The 13373-nt window shown below is 30.7% G+C and overlaps 3 protein-coding genes across 8 annotated transcripts; 2 read left to right on the top strand and 1 right to left on the bottom strand.

Moving 5' to 3' along the window:
• Positions 1-7: 7 nt before the first annotated feature.
• LOC116432991 (cilia- and flagella-associated protein 300) lies at positions 8-2573 on the bottom strand. Of its 2 annotated transcripts, XM_031990554.2 has the most exons (7): positions 2443-2573; positions 1543-1658; positions 1368-1449; positions 1217-1286; positions 979-1151; positions 738-910; positions 8-664 (listed from the first exon to the last, which is right to left on the bottom strand). In XM_031990554.2, exons 2-7 carry the CDS (start codon positions 1635-1637, stop codon positions 460-462), a joined length of 798 nt encoding a protein of 265 aa, XP_031846414.1. In that variant the 5' UTR covers positions 1638-1658; positions 2443-2573; the 3' UTR covers positions 8-459. The 2 variants fall into 2 exon arrangements, with proteins under 2 accessions (XP_031846414.1, XP_076222253.1); XM_076366138.1 differs by lacking the exon at positions 1543-1658 and having other exon boundaries at positions 2443-2525.
• Alg9 (alpha-1,2-mannosyltransferase Alg9) lies at positions 2514-6296 on the top strand. Its single transcript, XM_031990527.2, has 11 exons — positions 2514-2664; positions 2999-3137; positions 3329-3534; positions 3605-3718; positions 3793-3903; positions 3992-4274; positions 4341-4457; positions 4532-4887; positions 4977-5106; positions 5186-5316; positions 5409-6296. The coding sequence occupies exons 1-11, from the start codon at positions 2585-2587 to the stop codon at positions 5548-5550; spliced, it is 1809 nt and encodes a 602-aa protein (XP_031846387.1). The 5' UTR covers positions 2514-2584; the 3' UTR covers positions 5551-6296.
• A 200-nt stretch (positions 6297-6496) lies between these two features.
• Positions 6497-12072, top strand: LOC116432942 (4'-phosphopantetheine phosphatase). 5 transcript variants are annotated; one of them, XM_031990495.2, is made up of 14 exons: positions 6497-6641; positions 6719-6897; positions 7027-7306; positions 7377-7560; positions 7639-7731; positions 7988-8147; positions 8227-8417; positions 8505-8779; positions 8864-9016; positions 9109-9196; positions 9263-9467; positions 9536-9693; positions 9766-9935; positions 10013-12072. In XM_031990495.2, the coding sequence occupies exons 2-14, from the start codon at positions 6783-6785 to the stop codon at positions 10332-10334; spliced, it is 2394 nt and encodes a 797-aa protein (XP_031846355.1). In that variant the 5' UTR covers positions 6497-6641; positions 6719-6782; the 3' UTR covers positions 10335-12072. The 5 variants fall into 5 exon arrangements, with proteins under 5 accessions (XP_031846355.1, XP_031846364.1, XP_031846334.1 ...); XM_031990504.2 differs by having other exon boundaries at positions 6517-6637; positions 6708-6897; XM_031990474.2 differs by having other exon boundaries at positions 6522-6641; positions 6708-6897.
• The last annotated feature ends 1301 nt before the right edge of the window (positions 12073-13373 follow it).

Raw genomic sequence — 13373 nt, forward strand, 5'->3', positions numbered from 1 at the left:
AGTCTGTATATAATTAGTATTTAGTTTTCAGTAATTATATATTTATTATAACACTTATCAAGTCTATGGAATATAGCATTATACGCACTTATTAACCATAAGAGAAACAAATCGCAATAAGACATATAGCATAATTACTACAGTTTAATGTAATCAAATGTAAACCAAATTATTAACTGCTAATTAAGTATTTTCGATAAAATATTAAATGTAAAATACATTTGTAAATATATACATATAGGATGGAGTGAAACTTGTGGTACAACCGAGGTAAGAATGTTCATAACAAAAACTTCTTTTTTAAAAATACCATTAATCTTACATTAGTGTGTATAATATACATAATGCACAAATTATTACTTATTATAGGAGAATTATAATTCAAGTATTTTAATGTTTATACAATATATGCATTTTATTGAATAACCAGTTGTCTAGTATATAATTCTTCTGACAACTTTATATTTCCTTGGATAAACAATATTCTCCAAATTGATGTAAAAATGTTGTAATTTCACGAGTCCTGTTATCAACTAATAGGAATCCAATATTTTGTATGTGAGATGGATTACATGGAAAATATGCTTGACCATTTCCATCTTTGGCTACTACTTCTAGAACTAATGTGCTGACTGTTAAATCTGTGTCACTTTGTTTTTGTACTCTAAAATAATTAAACAATAAATTCATTGTTTTGCTACACATAAATGGAAAAGATTATAAATAAATTACAGAACCTTATTAAATCTTTGTAAATAGCTTTGGTAGCATCTAAATATGGATCTAATGTTTCTTCGTATTGACACAATATACCTCCAAAAACAAGCATTTGAAAAATACGAAATATAAATTCCTCTCTTTCATCTTTTGTATATAAATTATATTCTGGACACTCTTCATCTAATAGCATCTATAAATGTTATGAAATAAAAGAATTTTTAAGAATGAAATATTTGTAAAATGAATGAAAATATATACTCCTCTGAGATGATCAGAAATTAGAAAATTATGAATTTCCATGTCATATTTTTTACGAATAGCTCCTGACTTATATACTATCCCATTTTCTGGATTTTTTAATTTATTAAAGAAAGACATACTCAAAACAGAACAAGGCACAGGTTTAATTTCTACAGTGGCTGGTGTTATGCCTAATAATTATAAAAAAGATTAACAATAAATATTACTTTATTACAAGTGATATTTTTGTTATTACCTTGTTTTACCCAATGATTTCCTTGCATTGTTAATAAGTTTTTTCGAACAATATTATCTTTAAAGAATGCCTATAAGTAATTATAGTAAATGTATAAAAATAATATATAAATAAATAACAAATTGTATTAATTAATAATTAATTAACTAACATCTGCTAAATGATATTTGTGATACTGTTGAAAAGGTTCATTGAATGAAAAATGTTGGATAATAAAATTTCCATTTATTCCCCTATAAAATAAGAAAATAAATTATGTTTCAGAATACTTGATGCAACCTAAAAAGTGATTTCCATATGAAACTTATGAGGTATGAGATAATTACCATTTAGAAAGCAAACTTTGCGTTGTTTTATTAGTCATTTCTACATAATTCTTTTGAGCAAGAGGCACAAATGTATAATTCGGTTCCACTTCCATTTTTCAACAATTACATCATTACTATGGAAACGAAAGACGTTCATTTCAGTGAAATTACTAAACATGATTACATCTGATTTGGAATTTTGTCATTCCATTGACAAATATTACGATACAATTTTAAATATTAAATAATTATAATTTATTTTTTCATAATTGAAATAAAGATATACTTTTAATTCAACATCTTATATAGTTTATAAAATTTTCTATCACGGAATTATGAATTGTGAGACTTAAAAAAGTTTCGGGAAGTAACTTCTATCTAATCGTTACGTTTCGTTATTAAATATTTCAGAGAATGTCCTTTGTTGGAAAATGGCGCTATAATCAATCTTGGATTTCTAGATCGATAACGTAATCAACTTGAATCGCGAAAATGTATGTTTTTCAATTTAGATCAACCATGCCCATTCTAGTAGCACAAGCTTCCAATTTTATATATATTGAACCATTAACTAAAGGATAGTAGCAATATATTTTTTATACAGTCAGTTAATAAAATCAAATCTTGGTTAAATGGTACAATTAAATTACTGAAGTCTCTTGCACCGAGATCATTCAACATTAATTGTAACTGTTTTTATTCCTCAAATAAAATTTAATATCTTAAGAAAACGAATGGTAAAAAGCGGCTTAAACGATTTATCGTAAGACAATTATTGAAACATACCACTGATTCAAAATAATTTTACGGATAACGCAATATTGTTGAAGACAATTTTTATAATTATATATCATTATACATATCATTTAATTTTATAAATATCATTAAATATATTACACAAAATAGAGCTCTACTTACGGTTTGAATCTTTTGGGTGTACTAAAGAAAATGGACACGTATCTACATTTAATCGTCGTCATTGTCCTGTGCATTTAGTACATACTTATCCATGTATAGTGCAACACCCGCACATACCACACTTCAAAAGTATTGAAAGATCATGGCGCCGAACCAACGTCAACGTCAGCTTTTTATTTCAAAGAAAGAATTGAAAAAGCTCAATGGCAGAAGATTCTCAAAGTAGAAATAATATTTTGGACACTCTACTGATACGAATGAATTAGATATATTTGTTTTTATATTGTTTCAATCAAACTTGAACATATTGTTTGCCGGTTAACCTTTCGTATTTGTTTAACATTACACGTATTTGATAATAAATTACAGATACTTCGAACAAGTTATGGAATCATTTTTGTGAACTTAACATATTCTTTTTCATTTGTATATACAACTAATTTGGAATAGTTTTATTTACCTACAGCAATTGAAAATAAACATAAAAGTTCAATATGGGTATTGAATAAGGTGTTAAACAATAAATCACAAAAAAAACTAAAGACATATGTTTCAGACCAGAAGAATCATCTGATGTTGGTCTTATTTATCCTAGTGTGGATACAGCGTTTAAATTGCTTTTGTCAGTCAGATTTTTTTCTGCTATATGGAGTCATATAACAGATTGCGATGAAACATATAATTATTGGGAACCAGTAAGGAGTAATTTATACCCTTATGTGTTATATTATTTCAAATAATGCATTTAGTATTAGTCAAAATCAATATGTTTTTTATGTTAAAAGTACAAATTTATATATTTGTATCACATTATTTTGTTTTAATAAACATATTTATTTTATAATGGTATTTGATTTCATCCATTGCATTTCTCATTTTATTGTAGAGCCACTATTTGCTTTATGGAACTGGTCAACAGACGTGGGAATACAGTCCCCAATATGCATTAAGATCTTATGTGTATTTGTTAATTCATATGGTACCAGCAAAGGTTTATCATTATTTGTTGGAACCAAATCCTGTTCTAGTCTTCTATTTTGTAAGGTGCCTGTTGTGCGTGGGTTGTGCACTGTCTGAAGTGTACTTTTATAAGTACGTTTTCTTCCACAGAGTCATTAATAACAAAATCAATAGAAATATCAGTTGAATTTTGTTTTTTCAGAAATGTGTGCAGAGAATTTGGAATTCATATAGGAAGATTAACTTTAGTCTTCCTTATTGTGAGTTCTGGAATGTACATTGCTAGTGCTGCATTCTTACCATCTTCTTTTTCAATGTATGTAATGAAAAAATATGTAAACAAACAATGAAATACTGATTGTTTAAATGATTTTCCATATTTTTATGTAGGTACTTAAGCACTGTTGCTACAGCAGCTTGGTATGGTCGTCAGTATGAATTGGCTATCTTCGCCACTGCTATATCTGCCTTATTAGGGTGGCCCTTTGCTGCATTACTTGGGTATTATTTATATGTATATATATAATTAATGTTCCTAATCTACAAGAAAGTTAAGCATATGAAAACATCTATCTATTTTTCCATATAGATTTCCAATTGCAATAGAAATGTTAATTCGTAAACAGGATTGGATTAAATTTATAAAGTGGGTTATCATATCTGGTGTTGTTATATTGGTACCAATGGTATGGATTGATTCAATGTATTATGGCAAATTAGTAATAGCACCGTTAAACATTGTAATGTACAATGTTTTTACTAATCATGGTCCAAATCTTTATGGAACAGAACCTCTCAGTTATTATATCTATAATGGATTTTTAAATTTTAATTTCATTTTCATTGGTGCACTTTGGGCTCCATTTGGATTGGTAATATTTATAAAATTTATAATAACTGAAGATTTACATTCACTAATATTTTAACAAGTCTTATAGTTTTTAGTATGGTTGCTCATACCAGCACATCCAAGGGACAGACAGTGTTTATCATATTGGTATTCTCTGGCACCTTTATATTGCTGGTTTTTGGTCTTTTTCTTTCAGCCACATAAGGTGATTTAAAGTTTGTATTTGTATATTTTTGTATAGTTTGTATAGTATACTGTACAGTGAAATTATACTTTCAGGAGGAACGATTTTTATTTCCTGTATATCCTATGATTTGTTTAGCTGGGGCAGTAGCTGTGGATGTCATTCAAAAATTATACTTTTTCATTAGAACAAAACTCAGTCCCTTACATATTGCTTATCATTATTCGCAATACACTGTTCATATTACTCTCCTTACTGTTTTAATATGTGGTTTTCTTGGTACCTCAAGATCACTGGCAATATATAAAGGGTACTATGCCCCAATGGAAATAATGATCGAAACTAATAAGTTTGGATCAGAGGGCGATATTTTAAAGGACACTAATATTAATTTTTGTCTTGGCAAAGAGTGGCATCGATTTCCAAGTAGCTTTTTCTTCCCATCAAATAAGTAAGCAATAACATGGATGCATCTTAATGGCCATAGTTATCATAAATTAATTTCTAAATTAGTTTAAATTTTAATAATATTATTTACAGTTGGAAACTTCAATTTTTGAAATCAGAATTTAAAGGGCAATTACCACAACATTTCCTAAATCAGGAAAATGCAACTAGTGTAATTCAACCTAATTTTAATGACATGAACAGGGAAGAACCGTCGCGATACGTAAATATCTAAATAACAGCATATTAGAAAAACATAATAATATTCAGTCTAATTAATGTTCATTCTTTGGTAATTTTAGTTTAATTTAGAAAAGTGTCACTTTGTATTAGATTTGGATGTTGGAACTGAGACTGCTCTGGAACCAAATTATTCTCGATTAAGTGACAATTTCACAGTAATAAGGTCTTCTAAATTTTTAGATTCTACTAGGTAAGTGGGTTATACTGTACATTTTTTTCATTAGCGCGGTTCAGTAGATTAAATTAAATCACTGTTTTACATAATCATTACTTTTTTTTCAGGTCACATAGATTTTTCAGAGCATTCTATATACCTTTTGTATCTCGTAAATTTTGTACATACGGTTCATATAATTTGTTGCAAAATACTAAATTTAAGTTAACTTCCCATGTGTCAAAGGAAAAAACTACAAAGTCCTCTTGAACAGAATATGTCTATAATTTTAATGTACAGGGTTTATATCAGGGAAATTATATTACAAAGAATTAAGTAATTTAAAGTAATTAGAAATGGATAATTAATCAATTATATCGTGTGCGTTTAAATTTTGTTGAAATTTCTAATACAAAGTGAATTCCAAATTAAGCATTAAATATGCATTAAGTACGTCATGAAAACTTTTTGTATAAAAATTTCTATTACATCAAGGCTCACTGTTCTGTAATGAACAATAATTAATCTAATCATAAATGTTACTGATACGAATAACACATGGATACATATTAAATATTGTATGTGACAAAATATGTGTATATTGGCTTGAACACGTACTAATATATATGAATCATTTATGAATATCTGAGAAATTATACAGAGATTACATATTTCTTGTCTCCTAAAGTACTTCACATAATAAAAACAATAAAGTAACTGGAATATTACATTTTTACTAAGAATTTTTAATTAAATACACAGGTACGTTCGCATATGATTGAGAATTTATTTTGTAATCAACAATGTTTTGTACATATGTAAGTGAAAATTAAGGTAGTATATTTTTAAAGATGTATATATTATTGATTTCAATTGTAAATATACCATAAATTATTCTAGTATCTCTTAAAAATATTATTTAAATTTAAATGTTGTTTTTCTAAGACGAAGTTACATAATTCTAAAAATAGTATACACTTTTTAATATAGTATAAAAGTCTATTGAGAAATGCTGAATTAATGTCTGCATTGAATTGTAGTAGTATACATATAATAATTCGATGTAATACATGTTTTATACTCTTATACAATAAATCATCATCATGATAGTATACACTTTTGTTATGAAAATTTTCAATAAGTTTTACCTATTTGCTTTTTCTTAAGCATCATTAAATCTTTTCTATAGTTGTAGTTCGTAATCTTTAGTTCTTTCGCGCCGCATCAAATGGCGCTTCTGTCTATGCGACATTAAATAGCCATTTTTAAATCAACGTTGTAAGTATTGGGTAAACAAGTGTTTAAATTCGTGTACTTACATGTTCATGTGTGCTCCAGAAAGAAGACACTTTTTGACGTATGTACGTGATAGCAATAACAGGGTGTTTGATTAATGATAAAACTGCTGTTCGTCGTCATGTATTTAGTTCTTACACAGCCAGCTAGGACGTGAAGCATCGAACGCAATTAGTGGTAGAGTGTCGAAAGGGAATCGATGTAAGATGGAAACGGCAGAAATCGAGGAGGAGCGAGGTCACTCTAATTCTATAAAATTACCAGCCACGGTTGAAGTATTTGCAAATTTGAAAAATGCTCAAAAATTCGCTATTGACATCGGTATGTATTGAACCATACATAGCAATTTGAATTCTTTGATAGATCTAGCAAATTATTATTTAAAATCAAATGTATATCATATTGCCTATCCCAATTTTAAGTATTCCTTTGTTTATCATTTAATTATAGGCTTATCATTAACAAAAATAGCTTATTATTCAACGGTCAGCTATCGTAAAGCGCTTTACGAAGATAGTGGTCTAGGAAATAGTGGAGAGCGAGCATACAAAGTATATGAAGGAAATAGACTTCATTTTGTTAAGTTTGAAACACAATACATTGAGAATTGTTTAGACTTTGTAAAAGAAAATTTAGTAAATGTTGAAAGGTTTCATGGTAAAAGCGTTAAAATAACTGGTGGAGGAGCATATAAATATACTCCATTATTACAAGAAAAATTAGGCTTGATGTGAGTAATTTTATTATACGTTAAATCAGCTTATGATTAATAAATAAAAAGTATCAATATGATATTTTAGAGTTGATAAGGAAGATGAAATAGCATGTCTGATAAAAGGCTGTAATTTTTTACTTAAAAATATACCATGTGAAGCATTTGAGTATGAGAGACATGGAAATCCTGAATATAAATTTCAAAAGGCTGGTCCTAATATATTTCCATACATGTTAGTCAATATTGGTAGTGGTGTCAGTATTATGAAAGTAAGAATAAATATGTCATTTAAATATTTATGAAGAAGTGTTTCTCATAATTCAAATATTTATATAACATTTTGTTAGGTGGAGTCTGATAAGGTATTTGAAAGAGTTGGTGGCACAGCTACTGGAGGAGGGACTTTTTGGGGTCTAGGTTCACTACTCACAAAGAGAAAGGTATTCACATCAGAAGGTTTTAACATTATCAAAATTTATTGATTATTAATGTCTCATTGTGATCAAAATTAAATATTTATTAACTATACCACTTTGGCAACCTACAATTCGATATACATTGATGTCTTTATTATACAATGTATGTAGTACTGATCATTTTGTTTTTATGTGACAAATATATTAAATTTTGTACTTTCATAACGCCACTGAGACAAAGATACACATTTAAAAAGTGATTTTAAAAATACCCTGCTAGGGCTTTGATGAATTGCTGCAACTTGCAGAACAAGGAGATCATCGTAATGTTGATATATTAGTGAAAGATATTTATGGAGGTGATTATTCTTCTCAAGGCTTATCTGGAGAGCTTATTGCATCTTCCTTTGGCAAGGCAGTATCTTGTAATAGTAACAATGGTAAGAGATTGAGCAATTATAGGCAATTAGGTAAAAAGACTAATAAAATCAGGTGTAATTTATTTTAATTACCTTTTAGGGCGACTAAACTTTTCTGAGGCAGACCTTGCAAGAAGTCTTTTATTCACAATAAGTAATGATATTGGACAAATAGCTAGCTTATATGCAACTGTGCATAAAATGACTAAGGTTTATTTTGGTGGCTATTTTCTTCGAAATCACCCTTTATCAATGCATACTATTTCATATTCCATCAAATACTGGTCACATGTAATTGAAATATGCTTTAAATTTTCTTGTGACTCATAGAAGAATAAATACACGTTTCATTATCTTATATTTTTATTTTAAATATAGGGTAAAGTAAAACCACTTTTTTTGCGCCATGAAGGCTATTTGGGTGCAATTGGAGCATTTTTATATGGTGCTGAACAATCAGATGAACATAACTGGTTAGAAAATTATGCAGGTTCCTCAGGATTCAAGGATTCAGTATTCACTAATTTTGGAATTACAGCTGATCAGTTGGAAATTGATCAAGCTGAAATTGCTGTTTCATTTTGTCCCCTTTTAAAAGATCCTACAACCTATAATCCTGATACAACAGATCTTGCAGAGGACAAAGAAGCTAGGTGAATTATAAAATTTTATTTTTTTTAATAAAGGCACTATTGGTGGAGTAATGTATTGAATTTTATAATACTTAATGATTGCAGAGATTACTGGCTTCAGTGTTTTGAAGAATCAGTGGACAAATTTGTAGCAAGGGCTATTCATAGCCAACCTCAGAGTCCAACTGCGAAAGATAGAGCAACAAAACTTAAGGAGAAATATGTTAATAGACTACATTATCTGCACTTGCAACCATTGTAAGCTCTGATCAATAATAAAAATGTAATATTTTATAATATATTATAATATAATATTCTGCAATATAAGACTAACATCAATTATATTATAGTGCATATGGAACTCTTACTGTAAGAGTACTGTTGGATACAATCGAACACTGTATGAAGGAATTTGACTTTCCTGATCCCTATTTGCATGTAAGTTATTTAAAAACTTGAAACTCATTATAAATTTCATCTATTAAAAATGTCTTAAATGTACAGCAAAAGAAGAAGGAGAATGAAGAAGCTTTAAAGCATTTGAAAGACCGATTGGCCACACTGGATAAGTTGGAGGGAGCAAAGAAGATAGAAACTTTAATATTAGGCGTTCTAAGCGGGAATATGTTTGATTGGGGTGCACAAGCTGTTGCTACTTTGATGGAAACAACGGACTTTGGTTTCGCTGAAGCTGAAGCAAAAATTCCAGGTACTTACAGTTATTTTAATGAAAGTGATACTCATATTATGATTAATGATAAATTTTTTTAAACATAGGGAGACCTTGGTTGCATGATGATTTGGATGATTGGATAGAAAGATTGGAAACTGGACCACCTCATAAGTGTGCAGCCATTTTTGTTGACAATAGCGGAGTTGACATAGTATTGGGAATTTTACCATTTGCGCGAGATTTATTACAACGAGGCACAAAAGTTAGTAACAAAATTGACAATTACTGATCTGATAGTGTCATAAATTTAAATATGTAATTATGATTGTGCCAGGTTATATTATGCGCTAATTCTATGCCAGCGTTGAACGATGTAACATACCCGGAACTGGTTGTGACGTTACGAGATGCAGCAAAAATATGTAAAGTTATTAGGCATGCTCTGAAAGAGAATCGATTGATCGCTATGGAAACAGCTCAGGCAGGACCTTGTCTGGACTTGAGGTAAGTATTAAAAAAGGATTGTACATGTTTAAGAAGTAGCGATATTAATGACTTGGAATTATTTAACACTTCAATAGCCGACTGAATCTAGACTTATGTCTTGCGATGGTAAAATATAATGTTGACCTTATTGTCCTCGAGGGAATGGGCAGAACACTTCATACTAATCTTTACGCAAAGCTGACTTGTGAATGTTTAAAGTTAGCAGTTGTTAAAAACCGGTGGCTTGCACTTCGTTTGGGTGGCGATATGTACGCCGTAATATGCAAATATGAACGATCACCATCAAAAACAACTATTTACGATGTAAACATGGCAGAAAAATGTCCACCGGAATGTATAGAGGCAACAACACCAGTTTGCACGTGCGAGGACAATGATCAAATCACGAAGATGTAATTACATTTTGACAATACACATTGGAACATTGATCTATTCAAAATTTCATTTCATTTATAGGGACTGAAAACTACTATGTTAAAGTATTGCTCTACATTTAAGTATGTATATAAAGTACTTATGAATACTTTTTATAACATTTATTGTTATTTGTTTTTAATAATGCAAATATTACAAAGCTTACAAACAATGTCGAAAGAAACTTGGTTGATTGCATTATATATTTTGTTCTAGGATATATTAATAAAAAGTATTGTAAAGTTTTTCACATTTACAGAACATTAGGCTTCTTGATACGATGAAGTTAACCAAGTTTCATCAATTATTTTGTTATTCAATCACAAGGATCTTAGCGTTGACAGAGAATACTGATAAATAACAATTAATGTCTAGTCAACGATAACAAAATTATTTTTTGTGTAATTTGAAAAGGTTACCGTAGACTAATTATAAAGTAATAACGACCAATATTAAAAATTATAGACATGTATGCGAGGTACCCGTGTTATACACCCAGACACTTCGCACATCTACATGTAGTACATAATATTATACAGTACGTTTTCTGTGATAATACAACATTCAAAGAAGAAATTATACATTCGTGTGAATTAAAATTCTAGGCAATATAATGAAATAAAACGTACAAAATGAAAATACTTTAAGACAGGAATGTTCCCAGTATGAAAAGATTTTTATGAAACTATATTTCCGTTGAACTGAATGTCATGGAAAGTAAATTTATTTCTGCATATATAATTATATATAGATATATAATTAAGCAGAATGTTAACAAGTGGTCTCGGACGTCTTTGTTCATTTTACAAAATTAGAGTATTATCAGAAAGATAAGTGATTGTAATATGTATTCAATTTGCCATGAAGATCGAGCGTTCCGATAAGATATAATTTTTGATTACATTAACGCTGTCTGTGCAAACAAGTGTATCACAGTTACATCAGAACGATTCACGAAAAAGAGGAAACGTATAAACAAGTATTAAACCAACAAACGATAAATCAACTGGTCTTAACGAGAGTGTCTTAACGAAGAGAAAAAGATTGTTAAACGTTGAAAGGAATAGAGTCTAAAATAGAAAGAAGATAACAGTTTGTTAATACTCGATTGAAATGTACGTGTATGTGATATTTAACTTGGTTTGTAACGTGTAAATAAAACACCATCTTTTTCTAATCATAATTGTAGGCTGTTTAATGATTAAACGATACGACTTCCATTAAAATTCCAATCAAATCTGCCAATGAATCTCTTTTAGTGGCAATTGATTCTTTTCGATTGCACGTCTCATTCCTACTCGTCGGTTGGACAAAAATATAATATTTAAAAATAATAAGTACATCAAGTTTCGCTACCCTTTAGGTGTCCTATTTGGATGATAAATCCTAGTTTATCGATGTAAATGAAAACGCGAATAAAGATCTCCGGGTAATTACATCAAAATCAATTGGCAAACTTAAAAGGACAGGGTATTACGTAATAGTACAAAACGAAAGCTACATATGTTATAACTGAATAAAAACGAATCGAAGGAGTAACGGGAGGAATTTGCTCAGGCGAAAGATTCACTATTTCTGACCCATTCACAATCTTATCAACGAATCGCCGAGACGCATGCATCCTTTCCCCCCAACGAAACAATGTATTTAAAATGTTGACTTTATACGACTGTACATTACCCTTTGTATTTTTCTATTAATAAACATCGTACAAATTGCCTTTGCTCCCTTTAATATTTACAATCCTTTCGTCGACTATTGGTGTTACATAGTTCAGTGACGTTGCCAGTTGTTCAGTCCTGAGTCTGCGAGTCTATTCACCATACCCCCGGATCATCATCAAGTGGCGTAGCAGTCTATGGGACGATCATCCGAATTGAGATTCACCATCAGTTTAGGTACTTGTCGTAGGGGTGTCTATAAACTCTGGAACACCCTTTCCTGAAATCGTCAAGATTCAAGGTTCCAGATAAAATGGAAATCCAGGCCAGCTGGGTTCAATCTATGCCATTTCGTCGATGTATCCGGTAGAGGAGCAAGAGAGAGAAGCAATTTTTGGAGGTGGAAAGGATTGAGTAAACGGGGATCGTCGTGGGGAATAGAAGAGAAAAAGAAGCGTCGGTTAGTGAACCGGTTGCCAGGTCGAGAAAAAACGAGAAGGAAACGAAGAAACGAAGGAAAGAAGAGAGGTGGAGCTCCTATGCATGCTGGACACGTTCCACGTCCATTTCTTTCAGCCACGTCCCACGCAATGTCGGCTTTATTAAATTCCCGTTCTCTGATATTGTCCAGTCGCCTAACTTTGAGCCGGTTCATGACTCGCTTCAAACTCGTTTCAGAGCATTATCCAATCGTGCTCCACTCCGTCTTGATCGATAAATAAACGAACAATGTTTTGTCATCTTTCATCTCAATTTGCCGTTGCTACAACTCTTCCGCGTTGTCGATGATGCTATAGAACATGGTCGTCAAGGGAAATTTCGTGGAAATATTATTTTGGTAATAATAATTATTTGACGTTTCGATAAACTAAAGAGACTGTACTCGCTAATGAAATAACAATAGTGATCGCTAGACTGCGAGTCTTCACGCAAATTCAAAATTCTAAGAAGTCAATTAATTTCTAACAAATGTCACAAAAATTACTACGCTTCAGACGTTTCAAATATCTGTTCGTATTGTGTGCGTTCTATGCAATGTTGTCTTTTTTCTCCATTAATGCATACTGATCCGCATTCTAGTGATTATTTCGTCGTTAAACATCTCCGAAATTAAAGCTTCTCATAAGTTCCATCGAAATCTGTGCGTAACGCATCGTATAATCCTTTTACGCGAACGGCAGAACCTTTGCCACCGACTCCTCTCCATAGTCTTGTCGTGGCACGAGCACGGCCTTAACGTTGGCGCTCTAATTACACGTCATTCCGTAATTTCATGCAGATTATGCGGCAGGGTGCGCGTGTGCGGTTATTTGTGAGTCCGTAGACACGATCACGGCGTTGTGTGGGTAGGTATTTTGAG

This window comes from Nomia melanderi, chromosome 3 (assembly GCF_051020985.1).
Source record: "Nomia melanderi isolate GNS246 chromosome 3, iyNomMela1, whole genome shotgun sequence".
Classification (NCBI taxonomy): Eukaryota; Metazoa; Arthropoda; class Insecta; order Hymenoptera; family Halictidae; genus Nomia; species Nomia melanderi.